The sequence below is a fragment of the Melanostigma gelatinosum genome, assembly GCF_949748355.1.
Source record: "Melanostigma gelatinosum genome assembly, chromosome: 2".
NCBI lineage: Eukaryota > Metazoa > Chordata > Actinopteri > Perciformes > Zoarcidae > Melanostigma > Melanostigma gelatinosum.
The window spans coordinates 27,054,748-27,069,320 of NC_136635.1; the positions used below are offsets into that span (position 1 = coordinate 27,054,748).

Below are 14,573 nucleotides of genomic sequence, written 5' to 3' on the forward strand. Positions count from 1 at the left end.
TTAGTTTTTGAACATGTCACACAACAGTTTCTCCATGGGAGTGTTTCCGATGGTCCTGTGGAAGAACAGCAGCTCTATCCGCTCCGAATTCACAAAACGCAGAGAGGGAAGAAGAAGAAGCAGCTTTCCAAACCTGAATATACAAAAATATAATCAACTCCTGTATACAACAGGGAATAGAAAAGCATGCATGATTTATTGCTCATCATAATAATTGAATACACTTCAAACACACGTGTCAATAAGCAAAGTGCAAGTCAACATGCATGTCCTTCAGGTCTTAAAGTTTTGCATTACAAGTTTACATTTTAAAACAGTTTTAATGTTGTTTTGAGAATAGCTGGGAACCTTATAATTAGATACTTATTTTGTGTTTTTTCCCGATGAATGGTTTTGTCATTTTGTATTCAAAATGTATTATTCTTTCTGCTATGAGCACATTTGCATAATTAACTACAAAATGATAGAAATAAGAGAAAGAGAGAAAATAAATAAAAACGGTACTCTTCATGATTTTGTTGTCGTGGCCCCAAATCACAAACGATGAGTTCCAAAGTTCAGGGAGTTTGTCTTTAAACTGATAATTTACTTGGACAAATACTGAGACAGAAAATGAACAGGACTTTGTCATTTGCATTTTAAATTGCCTTTTATTCTGAATAGAAAACATTTATATTAAATCTTTTTGGAATATGTCCTTTTAAGATTAAAAAGTAAAACCTTTCAACAACCTTTAAGGGAGAAATGAATAGTGGAAGAGCTAACAGTTGAAGCAGGTGTAAAGGAAGATTATTCACCTAAAAGTTCATTTCCAATCACAAATGAACTTTAGTAACAAAGAAAAGACAACAATTGGAATTAGATTTACAGAATAGAAGTATTTAAAGGTGGAGATTTTGAATGTATGCAGGGCTGTGGCAGTGATGTTATCAGACGAGTAACATACCTGGCAGGTTGACTGGGGTAGTGTGAGCGGATGTGTTGTCCCAGCATCACCTGAGACTGATCCTGCAGGTTCTCCCCTTGTTCTGGATCTTTCAAACCACGAGTCTCTGTGAGGGAGAGCAAACACCAACGTGAGTCACACAAATTCAGAGAAATACTGTGAAAAATACACTGAAAGAACATCTGTAATATGAGCTGGTGTCCCTCTCGACACATACGCACACCAATTTACAGCAGAATTATTTATATCGCAAAATGAATTAAACAGTTTAAAATCGTATCATTCAATCATACAACGATTTGTATGATATCTTACGAAAGGTTATTTTGTTATTTTTCATGCCTTCTTCTACGAATGTCTAGCTCCACGAATCATTGCGGTGTTTAGTCAACAAAACGAATTGGTTAGGTTGAGGAAAAGATCGTAATTTGGGTTGAAATAACTACAGAAGTGATGTTACTTAAGTATGGAAATTATGTAACAAATAATTCAACGTTTATGTTGAGACTCGGGACAAGAACAACGGTTTCCTGGGTGAAAGTCCGGTGTCCCGTCAACCTCGACCTCCTCCTTTCACACAGACTGTATCGTTCTTTATACTATGTCGCCTGTCTTGGCTCATGATTAAGTCGATTACGTACTAATTGATTACATGGATTCTATATGAATTATAGTGCAATGCTTGTCTTTGGTAAAGCTAACCACAGTGTATGAGAACAGCCTGTTTTATTGCAGGGCAGCAATGAGATTGTTATAACATTAAACAGAAGCCTGAATGACTTCTGGATTCTTTACAGTGCCAACCTTTCAGAATCCTGTTGGCCTCACCTGGCTTAAAGAGCACGATGGCCTTGAGGCAGGCAAACTCAGTGGGATCGACTGCGAGGGCCTTGAAGCGGCTGAAGACCTCCTGCAGGAGGCGCAGGTCCAGGCCGGTGTAGCTGGTCTTTACCTGCATGCCGGGGCAGAGGTCTGGTAGAGAGAGCAGCGGGCAGCTGTCCAGAGGCAGAGACCACTGGATGGCACAGAGCAGGAAGAGCTCGCTCCACGCCTCCTCCAGCAGGATCACCTGGTGGAACGCGAGCAAGAGTCGTAAAGTTAAAACGATGAAGGAAATAAAGCTTTGTGTTTAGCTTCACTGGTTAGGAACAGTAGGTACAAAGGGGGCAAAATAAAAAAAGCCCATTCCTGATGAATAGTAACTTGTTGATAAAGTATAATATATAATTCAAAAAATCAATATTCATCAAGCAGTAACAGTTGTGGCTTATTTTCAAGACAAACGTTTTTTTTTTTTAAGTGAATGAAAATGTTTGTAGAATTAAGTATCTAAAATGTATTAAATAGAATTTATTTAAACCGTTTTCAGAAGTAATTAATTCTTATTGATCAACAAAGTAAAAAGTTTTAAGTTTGAATCTTTAATTTTAAATAATTTATACATTTTTTCAACCAGTGCAAATTATATTGAATTAAAAAAGTAACATTTGAAAAAAATGAAAATGACAAAATACATTTCAATATTGTGTTAAAGGCAAATTTAATAATTAGTTTTAGTTGTAATAGAGCTAAACTAAAACAAACAAAATTCAACAAAACGATTTGACTGAAATATATATATATATTATTTTAATCAAGAGTAATAATCAAACTAAACCAAAATCAGTCTTTCCCTACAGCAAAATTATATCTATATATTATAGCTTATTATTTATTTATTTTTTCCGAGTGTGAATGGAATTCCATAGTTTTAGATTACTGAATTATTTTGAAAGTATAAAAAAAGTTTTCAACTCTGGTGAAAATGTCAAGATCAATCTTCTCAGCATTTTTCTTAATTTATTTTCTCTGAACACTGTATCTTGTCTCGCTTTTACGTGCAAAATCGAAATAAACTCCGAAAATTGAAAACGTACCAATAAAGTCCACCGTATATGTATGAATCTCACCTGGTCTCTGAAGGGCAGGTTGGAAAACACCGGCAGGTTCTTGGCCCACTTCACTGACATGAAGAGCAGCCTCGCCGAGGTCTCGTACACGTTTTCGGAGCTGGACGGGTACAGAGCCATGTGGTACTCCGAGGACGATCGCTCCGGCTCGTTGCTCGTCACGTCGATGTTCTCGTCAACTGAAATCAGCAAAGACGAGGTCAGGCTCATGCAGAACTCAAACTAGCTCATGCTTGCATGTTAACATTTTAACTTTGGTCCTTTGTAGCTTGTTAGCATTCTAACACTGGCTTGATACATGCAAATATATAAATGTATGGAGACAACATGCTCTTAAAATGCTGTTTTCCTGTGGCTTTAATTCACCTGCATCACAGGTTTGGATACAATATCTGTGGTGAAGGACACAAGGTGAACCTGCACCATGAAATGAAAGCAACCCTTCTGTCTAATCTGAAGTCAAATCCCCAAACCCTCCTCACCGTCCTCGGGCTCCAGCTTGGCGCAGGTCTCGGCCGTCATGAGGCTGGCCATGAAGCGGTGGTTGTTCTGGGGACTGATGCAGCGCTGGGGGGCCGCAGAGGAGGTGATGGAGGAGGTGATGTGGGGCCACGTGATGACTGAGGAGGAAGAGGAGGAGGAGGAAGAGGATGAGAAAGAGGAGGTGGGCTCCCGCGTGGTGGCCAGGTGTTCCTTGTCAATGTCCACGTCGATGGAGTCCAGGCGGACCTGAGCTGTGCTGCGGGGCTGCCGCTCGTTCTGTACTGCTGCTGAGGGACAGGACGGGGAAGGAAAGGGAGGAAATAATGATGAGTTACATCTGTAGTTTTGAGCAGTTTCACATTTGGATCTCTGACTGTGAATGCTTCTCGCGTGATCTGATTTTGCACGTTAAACACACTCACCGTCCTTGTTCATGCCGGCCTGCAAGCACTTCTTCAGCCGACACGCCTGGCACTGGTTGCGATGAGCTTTGTCCACCGGACACATGCCTGTACCGGCCTGGCACCTGTTAACCCACAACAGAGACTTTAAAAGGGAGAGTCCACTCAAAACAATCAGAGATACTTTAAGTAATTACAAAAATAAAAACAAACAAACTAATTCACTATCAAGACCCAACATTTGCACTTTTGTTCGGAAAGACAGGGGCATCTCTTACCTGTAGATGAGCCTCCTCCTCACGCTGCGTTTGAAGAAGCCGCTGCAGCCGTTGCAGGCGTAGATGCCGTAGTGTTTCCCGCTGCTGGTGTCTCCGCACACTTTGCAGACCAGAGCCGGGCTCAGAGCTTTGCCCGGGGATGGACTCTTGGCTGTGGGTCAAAACACAGGGGTCGGTCGGTTAGTGCCATTCATACGGTCTGGTATTGTTTCACACGTGTGCCTGCCATCTGCACTGTCAGCTCAGTCTCCTGCAACAACCGGTTAGGTCTGAAAATCTCATTTAGTGCATGATTATGAAATTGAAACAATAAAATGACTGGAGGCAGATTAACAGCTAACACAAACGATGCTGAGACACTGATATTAATCCGAATAAACCCATTAATTATAGATACATTCAGACAGCATGGCTTACAGTTGCATAGTACTACTACTACTGATCAAATGTATTTGTATTTAAGAAATCCTTGGAGGTATCAACGAGTTTTACTTCATGCTTGTGTGTTAAAGAAAGTTTTGTGAAATTGAACAGGTTCATTTTAAGTCAAACATTTAAACAGATAGAAGGAACAGAACAGTTTTGTCTTCTGGGACGTCAAATCTGAGAAACTCAAACAGAAACTTGTAATTAAAAAAACAAACATGATAATATCTGACACCTCCATGAGTCTACTTTTTCTTTTCCTGACTACAGGCCAAGTTTGTGTCCCATCTTTCCGGCTTCGTGGACACCTGTTGCTCCCGGTGGTCATGTGAAACTCTTACCTCCTCTGCTGTCATCCGTCCCGCCGCTCCCAGAAGACTCACTGGGGGAAGAGGACGGCACCATGGGGATCTTTAACAGGTGATCTTCCATCATTCTTTTTTTTGTCTCACGAAAAATGTTGCCCGCAGTAAGAGACGTTGTTGCGAAACCGTTAGTCCTCTTCTCTGAAGTTTGTGAATTATCAAGAAAGCATCAAATGTTAAAGTTCCTTCTGGGTTTGTTGCATCAAAAAATATGAATGATGCAGCTGTCCGGCCTCAAGCGGTCCCAGGTGGGCAGATGGATCCTGTACTGTGTTGCAGCCTCTGATGTGGAGATGCAGATGGACTGAGGTCCTTTGTGGCAGATCAACAGGTTGCCGTCGGGGTCCGTCACTGTCTGTGGGTGCTTCCTCGGTGGCAGCGCCTCAAAAGGGAGCCCAGGGGGGAGGTGGGTGGGGGTGGAGGGAGAGGATTAGCCCCACGCGCTGTGTAAGCAGCATGCCTATTTGTCATCCTCTTAATCTTTACTGTTCATCTACTGGATCAATCAGTCACATTGACAGAACATTGGTGCTGCTCAGGCTCGCGTCTTCATCGTGTCTGCGAACAGAAAAAAACTGAAGAAAAAACAGCAACAGCGACGACTTCTAAAACTCTCTGTTGGAGGAGTTGTAACTTTAGACCGGTTCCCATGCGGCTCCGTCTCCTCGCGTCGCCTCTGTCCACGAGGGCATCCATCAGTCAACGCTCCTCTTCGGTATCTGCATTTAAAAGGGATGATTACATGAGGCGCACATTATTATATTTACCAGCCTCTTCAATTTGTTGTATTTCCCCTCCAAAATTCCAGCTCCATTTCCGCCTGCTGTATATTTGATCTGTGTGATTGCCTCCAATTCATAATGACCCCCAGTGTTTGCGGAGGAGCTGCTTATTAACTCCCATTTCACTCTTTTTTTTTGTACAAACTAGAGATCATCCGCTTCCCTCTGGCTGCCAGAAGAAAAAGGTCACAGAGGGAATAATGGAGTTTTGAATGGCTGATGTTTTAGCCGACTCTAATTTAGCTCATTCGCGAGGGTCTCCCATTTATTATTAATAAGCTAGAATTCATACATGTGACATTTACATAGGCAGCGGTGTTAAGCTGCAGTCAACAGCAGACTGGAGGACCAAAGCTGCCAACAACCAGAGAATATGAGCCTTTGCAATCATCTTTAAAGGAAATTGACTTGTTTTACCAAAATGCCAGACAATTTGGGCCAGAATGAAAAGCACTATTGCTGTGATTAAGACAAGAAAGGCAAAGACAAACCAAAATTCAGTTCAATAATTCAAAGCAGGTGTCAAACAACACTTCTGTTGTTAATGACAGCACAGTGATCGTCCTCTAACGCAGCTTTCTGCTCATTTTCATCGTTTGTTTCTTCACAGAGAGGACGCAAGCTGCCATGTTTCTGGCATCTGTGCGCTGGCATCTGTACTGTTGTTTGTTTTTCTGTTCACTGTTTGTTCTGTGCTTGTTATTAACTGATCTTAGATCCGACATATGAACGCTTTTAAGCTGCGTTAATTGAGTTTCCACTGAGGAACAAGCTCAAACCACAACATCTGACATATCATCGGCTTAGCTGCGTCCAGCAGACACACAGAAACATGAATGTTTGTTTGGAATCATAATCAATCTCCTTTAAGGTCTGTTCCACCACTCTGGAGGAAAACTTCTGTTGTTTTTGCAGCTAAATGTTCCACTTTCTTCACCAGACAGGCGATAACTGTATCTGTCTGCCGGTTGGTGCTGGGCAGGTGGTGAACAATGTTTGCTGAAAACAGCTGCCAGTTGCGGGTCAGAAAACCAATACAATGAGCTGAAGACAAGAAAAAGCTCAGTTGAGTGATCCGCACAGTTGATGACAACTCTCAGTCTTGTCTCACCAAGTAGCGTGTGTCATTTCACGCCACGGCAATAGACGCTAAGAGCAAGGGCTCTGAAAGTCAGGTGACGAAGAGCGAGGAAGTCCACGTATGGAGGAGGTACGAGTGGATGGGTCAAACAAACACGTGACTTTCACTCAAGAGGCTGCTGTTCATGTGAAACCAAAAGTCAACAACTGACTTATTCACGTTGACTATACTTAACTTACGTATGTAGATTCAATTAAAAACTTATTTTAACCAAAATCACGATCTTTTCCTAAACCTAACAAATTAGTTTTGTTTGAATTCACAGCGGTGACCAAAACAGAACACTTTGAAGGTTCAAAATAGTTTGATGACATATTTGAGTCAAAGTCAAAGGTTTTACAAAGGACATTTTTGATATCCATTTTGATCACTCCATTAATTAGAATACACTGTCAACAGCCACATAAATAATCATATTCGCCATTTTTGTTTAGGAATAATGGGTTCTAGAAACTGGAAGGTTGGGTGTGCGTAAGAGCATACACCACATCACTAAGTCACGTTGGTTTGAGCAGAGCCACCATGGGGGAGTCATGTCCTTATTATTTTACACAATTTGATACAATCTTTAAAAAAAATGTATTCATATAAAATATAACTCTGGATGACGTCAAAGAAGTGTAACTACATCGAACTAAATATTAAGAAATTGGCCCATTTTCTTTTTATGTTGACTTTTTTTTATTTAAATCCTCTCTAAATCCTGACTGAGCATCGTATCACATGTCACATCATTTTATTATCCTTGTTCAAAATGTATTCTTTTGTGCAAAAGTTATTTTGTATTAATCTGTATATTTGAAAAAAATAAATCAAAACAACTGTCGTCACAGTCAGAACCGTTTCACGGCTGCTAAACCCTAAGGAGAAAATGTGCTCGGAGGGCAAAATGAATGTCGATGTCAGCGACTTCCACCTCCACAATAACAAGGCTCCACCATAATTGGAAAAAGAAAATGGAAAGCAGTTAAGTAGATTCGAGTTCGACCACATTTTGTCTGCCTGGGCACCAGTCACCAGAAGATGAGGGGGAGAAGGAGCACAATTAGCTCAAAAGATTAAAAGAGCAGTAAAGACACACTTCTTGTGGGCATCTTTAGCCATATGGTGACTCTCTTCATCCTTGGCCAACACACTGTTGACCTTTGTAAGATTTACCAGTTAATTAGTCTGAGATCAGTGTTTCTGCAGGCTTTCTGCGTGGAGTCACCCAATTACACACTGATTATTACTGATGCTTATTAGTTATTCCTGTTTCCAAAAAGAGTCAGGAAACATGTTAGGTAGATTTCCATCCACCTGATTTTATGCACATTTATAATGTGCATAAAAAAAGTACTTTAAAAAGAGAAAAGTAGTTACAACCTATTGCCGCGTAATGCAATCACTTGAGAAGTAAACATTAGTCCTGTTTTTCTGAAATATTTAGATGAATATCTCAGAATTCTGAGAAGTTTTCATGAAAAAAAGGGATTTATTTCTCTTATTTATTGAAATGTTTGATGACTTTAAATTGATATTTTTCTGTGTCTCCTTTTTATACCGTCCTGAGGAAACTATATTTCAGTTGATACCTTATTTGTTCAAAGAAAACCAAATGTTTGAACATTCAAATTATAGTTTTTTTATTTAATGTAAAAAATAAAGTACCCATAGTGTGCTCTATAGCTACAGTTGTTGTTTCTCTATGCTTATAATGATAATATATTACGGTTTTAAACAGACTGCATTGCCACCAAACTGGAATTGTCTTCTTGTCAAAAAGTTAAAAAAAAATCAGAAACAGCATTTAGAGCAGAACCAACAAACGGACTCATCTCTTCTTCATGTATTATGCAGCTTTAATAATGTGCTGGTGGTGCCTTTTAATATGGTATGAGCAAAATGACCTCCTGAGTGAAAGCATTATTGCTTTATTATTTATCACATGTATTATCCACTCAAATCATGTGAGGTATGCAAACAGGTACAGGGTTTGCAAACTCTTAATTATAAACTTTGGTTGTAATTACAAAAAAAATGAAGAATGGGGGGTTATAAACATTTCGGGATATTTGTTATTCACATTTCTACAGACGTCTTTACTCGTTGCAAACAGCCGATCAATGTTCAACCTCAGGTGTTGATGATCAGTCTTCGGTTGGCTCAGACTCTCACTGCTCGTCTTGCATACAATGTTTATTATTTATAACACAAAGAACTTACTTACCAGAACTGCTAAGCCGTCACAATCTTCTGGAATTCTTATTTTTTACAAGATATGTTTATAATGCATTATAGAAATGGCCGTCATAGTGTTACCGTTCGTGCTTCTGTTCTCCCATGAGCATTTATGATTGTGTCATCTGAATACATATATATAATATATATATATTAAAAGAATAATGCACATTATATACAATGAAATAGTATCGTATTAAATGAACTAACTAAACAGATGTGCAACTATTAACCAACAGCAAACAAACAACAGTGTTGCAGTGTTATTAGAAAACAGGTTTTACGAAATCTGTATCTTGTAATGTTATATCTATATCTGTTCATCCTTTTTTGGCAATATCTTGCTCACTTTTAGAACAACAACAAACAAACATCTGTTCCCGTCATTGATGCGGCCTGTGTTGTATAAATGTGACACCTGCTGTAGGAGTGCGACGGTGTTGAGCTGCAGATCAGATCTGCTCTTTAGAAGATGACTCTGCTGCGGAGATGACCAGCTGCAGCCTGCTGGCCGGGGCCATTCGCAGCATTATGACAGTTTACATAATAATAATAATAATAACAACAACAACAATACGCTTCAGTACACTGTGACACCATCAAGTTTTAGGCCAAGACTTGCTGACAAGAGCAGGCCATAGATTATGCCAACACAAATGGATTAGCATGGGGGCAGCCTTATATTAGGATTCAAAGAATGATTAGAGGAGCCGTGTTAGGTAATGGTGTTAATGCCGTGCTTCATACGAGTCTTTGTAATCTCCATCAACAGGTCTACGTCTGAGAAAGCTGCAGCCTCTTTATGTTTGTTTAAGGTTTGATTCAAAATCCCAGATTTCCACCACCATTTCACAGGTGTGCAGTGTAAGTAAGTACGTTCACTCACAAATATAATACAAATATGAGAAATATAAAAAATACTGTATATTTTTAGATGAGCCAAACCTCATTTTATTTGCTTTTATTATTAGTATTATTAATAGTAGTAGTAGTATTTTTTATATTAATGTTCATTATGTACTGGACACTTTGGGCTCTTGGTAATTGTAACTGTATTTCTCACTATTTTCAGATTTATTTACAAACTAAACAATCAAACAATTAATGGAGAAAATAATCAGCAGATGAATCCATAATGAAAATAATTATATTTTAAAATGAGTTCCACCTCAACCAGCTACAGTAGAATCCTGCTTTCACATTAATGCATGAATGATAATAATCTGATGGTGTAACAGTACATAATGATCATAGTATGACAGTTACAGGTGACATTTTCTACATTGAGTCATGTCATATTATATATTCCATATTTAATTTGTTAATCAAATAGTTTTGTCTGTTAATGTGTAAAAATTTCTTAATCATTATTTTCCTTTTCGCTAACTAGTTAATTGTAGCATCAAGGTCATTTGAAAACCAGGTATCTCCAAATGAGCTAAGAAAAACAACCCTTTTTAGAAAATCCAACAGGTTATTCAATGGTTATTATTACTTTAAACTGTTTGTGGTATTATATTTTTTTAATTTTTTGTATTATTGTGATTGTTATTATTTAGATTTATTTACATGTATTTATTTTTCCTTTAAATTTAGTTTAGAAATATTTTTTTTGTTCTGTATTAATTTCCAATGCACAACTTGGACATCCATTTAAAAAAAACGACAAAACAATGTGATTTGATCCAAACATGTCGGCCATGTTTGTGTAGAGCACACTTTTATCAGATCTGTTGTTCACACCTGATTACATCACTGCCCGCACACTCAGTAACCTCGCCAGCCTGAGGAGGCCACACATATGAAAGAGGATAAAAGAATACACCCCCACACACACACACACAGGGGGAGAGTGTTACCATGGATCATGAAGGAAACTCAAGGAGGAGGGTGGAGATGAGGGCGGGGGCTGTTAAATCTGATCTGGCCAGTGCTGACGACGGCAGTGTGGCTGTGTCCTCACATCAGCCCTGCATCAGTGTGTGTGTGTGTGTGTGTGTGTTATATAACAGTGTGATGAAGCTGCCTTTGGGATCTGATGGCCGCTGAGCCTCTTACCTGTGTGTCAGGTGGAAAGCCCTGGCAGCAGTTCTTCATCTTCCACATCACTCGACTCTGTGGAGATGAACGCACATTGGCCTCCTTGGCACATTTGTTTTCATTTGCAAATCACTGTTTCCCTCCATTCATCCCCAGGAGGAGTTTGAGCTCTCAATTTCACATCCGTTACACACTGGAAATAGACTACAACGTTACTGCGTAACAGCTGAGACTTAATATAATCCATAGAAACATTTCACAGATGCTGGAGTTTAGTGTGTTGCTTCCAGCTGTTTGTGGAAGTCTTTCCTCTGAGTTGATTAAATGCAGGATGCATGCATCCATTCACGTTGCTCGTTCTGCTACATCGCTTGCTTGGAGCAAATGCAAAAACGTTGACTTTCAGCGTATCTGTGGTTTGCAGAAGCAAACAATTTTTCCTGGAGACTGGAACACACGTCATAGTTTTTTTTTATGGTTTTGCTCATTTAAACCAGCGTTCCTAGCTGGTAGTAATGATCTTTTTAATATATTTACCACTTTCTACACATAAAGTTGTTGTATTGTATGACTATAGTCATGTCATGTGTCATTTGCTGAATGTCTCTCGTTCTCTGCTGCGGTTTCTTGTCCGACACTTCTTTAACGCCCCCCCGGATCAATCAGGGAACCCTCTGGAGGTCGTGCAGCCTGTGTGTAAACTGTTGGCAGGAGTGCAGCCGGCCGTGTGTCCAGCTCTCTCTGTCCTGACCTAGATCTCTGACAGTAAACAGCTGCTTCCTAAAGCGACGTCGTGCTGCCATCAGCAGAACGGCCCGGAGAGATAAATGTCAGATTGGACCTCGGCTGAGCCTCTTGATGCAGCTCAGGGCTTGTTTAGGAGATCCACAGACACTTAGCAGCCAACTGCTGCTGCTGCTGCTGCTGCTGGCTTTGTTTTGTTTTGTTTTGTTGTTTTGTTTTGATCAACACTGTTTGCATTCAAGGCTTACAAAAGACAACAAAAAAATTACTTCAGCCTGCCTAAAGCGGAGGCCTTGTGTCGGGTCAGTGAGCATCAAATGTGCAGTATTTGACTGAAAGAGTAAAACACTGAAGGTGGAATCTATGAACTGGTCTTTGAAATCATGTCCTCAAATATTTTAATGAGGGAAAATCCAGAACATTTTCCAACATTGTGCAAAATCAAACAAAGGCTATCCTGTTTTCCACGTATGATAGTGGTGAAAGAAACTTCCAGTGTGAATTTCAGTACAGTATTCAACCAGTCCTCCAAATTAAATGATTAATTGTTTGTACCAGAATGTTGCATTTTCTCATCTAGTTATTTCGACATAAATACAACTTGGTCAGGTTTTTTCAAGACACTCAAGAATTTATGCTTAAATAAATATTGTTTTCCTCTGATTGATTTCACTTTAAGGATGTTTCTAATGTGAAAATAGCACATTAGGCCTTTTTTTCTTCCCCCCCCCCCCCCCCCCCCCCCAAGTTGTATATGTGATGGATTTGGATCAACTTGGTGTCACATTACTGTATTTTATTGGGTTTTCAGCTGACGGAGATTGTTAAATAGAGGTTGTTTGTCATGAGCTACAACTTATGATTATGACAACACAGAGATGTCCACAGTTTAGTTCAACTGTGAACCGTCTTAAGAAGATTTGTATAATCCTCTTCAATGTCAACTGTTGTCAAAGAGTAGGATTACAAATTCCAGGTATTCTGTTATTTACCAGGTATACCTGCAGCAAATAATGGAATTCAATCATTCGGGGATTCCATTTGGAAAATCTTACTTCATTTTTATACCCAATTCACTTCTTATTACAGAAATTCTATTGTATTTTTTTGAATATTATAATAATTTTTCCAGTTTTTTATGCACAAAATGACTGTTAAGTGTTTTTACTGAAAAACACCTTGTTGGTAACTACAGATAATTCGTTTTAATGACTTAATGATGATTGAATAAATATTTTTAGTAGTTTTACAAATCTTGGAGGAAGCAGATGAAAGTGATTTGTCGTTGAAGTACAACACCTTTAGTTTCAGCCTCTAACTCCAGGTCCACTTCTCACCTTTCCACGTTTCATTTCATTAGTTGAGTAAAACAAACTAATTAGACACACGTCTGGCAGATGGCTATCAGTCAAAGGCCTAAACCTCGACCACTGCTGCTGCGGCGGATTAGTTCACATGATTTTAGATTAGATTAGGGCCCCTGTGGAAACGCAGAGGAAGCAAGAAGATTAAAGCAGATGAGGTAACTCATATTACCATTGTTACATTTCTGAAAGATACAATACAGAATCACTGCTTTGTTTTAACAGATGGAGTGATATATTGTTTGAGGAGTGGCATACTTTCTAAATCGTCATTTGATAACTTTAAGCAAAATTTAAATGATCCTTAAACCTCTCCTGCGTTTCATGGTCTTGTGGACTATGAGAGATATTTGTAGAACATTTGGTAAATTAACCAATTTATTTGTTGTTTATCGAAAATCACTATCCAATAAATTAATCACAATTTGTATTTTTTTTCTTCAATTTGCTTCAATTTTACTGGAAAGTTGAAAGCTAAAACATAAATAATTGTTTTATAAGTTAATATTTTCCATGCACATCGCAAAAATAACTACAAATAGTGTACTTTTTCTTTGCATTCTTTTTCCCATGATAAACACAAATAAATAATTGTATAATTGTTAAAAGTACATTCTTTCATGAACAATAGAACGCGGCTTTAACGGGGCTCTAACACCCCACTCATCCCCTCACCCCTTCACACGTCCACACCCCTCACCCTCTGGCTCATCTACTGACTGCTGACATAGCCATTACTCACCAGTTTAAAGCAGCTCTTTGGCCACACGGCTAAGCAGGTTCCTTAAGATGTGAGGGGGGGGGTCGCGTGTTGGTTGTGGAGGCGGTGGATGGAGTGCAAGGGGTCAGGCCAATGGGCGGCTGGGATTACCACCGACCCACCATCTGCCATCCAAATAATAATCAGACTGAGGAAATCAATTGCCTGTGTAAATATCATAGGTATGTAAGATCTAAGACGGCAAACGTTGAGACTGTTTTACTGCTGACCTGAAGGAGCATGTTATCAGTCGTACGTCATCCCCTTCTTTATTAACCACACGTCTCAGATATCAGTATCAGTAACTCTCCATGGCCATAGCTAGCAAAATCATATGGTTTGTACAAGTCATTTGCTGCTCAACATCATGGTTCCTTACTAAGTTGTATTGAAATTCTCAATCAACCTGAATAACTAAAACACCTGTGTAGCTGTGCAAGGTATTTGTATTGTTGTTTTTTGGTAGAAACTTGAAACAATCTCGGTGAAACAGGGTTTTTCCAAACATTTGAGTTCCTTTGAATGATACTTTCAACTCCATTCAATACAAATGAAGTTGTTCCAATGTCGACTCATAGAAAAGTGGAATTATTAAATGAATGTCTTTTTTCTTTGTGCAGTTTTGTATTCTGAAAAATATTCAGAAAAATATAATTTTTGGGGGTTAAGAGTAA

The 14,573-nt window shown here is 39.2% G+C and overlaps 1 protein-coding gene across 1 annotated transcript; it reads right to left on the reverse strand.

The window, feature by feature from the left end:
• LOC306789322 (photoreceptor-specific nuclear receptor-like) lies at window positions 1–4,918 on the reverse strand (the record flags this gene model as incomplete). The annotated part of the gene is made up of 8 exons (XM_079285219.1): window positions 1–133; window positions 947–1,052; window positions 1,775–2,015; window positions 2,896–3,074; window positions 3,378–3,662; window positions 3,801–3,904; window positions 4,058–4,208; window positions 4,825–4,918. The coding sequence occupies 8 exons, from the start codon at window positions 4,916–4,918 to the stop codon at window positions 1–3; spliced, it is 1,293 nt and encodes a 430-aa protein (XP_079141345.1).
• Between the last annotated feature and the right edge of the window lie 9,655 nt (window positions 4,919–14,573).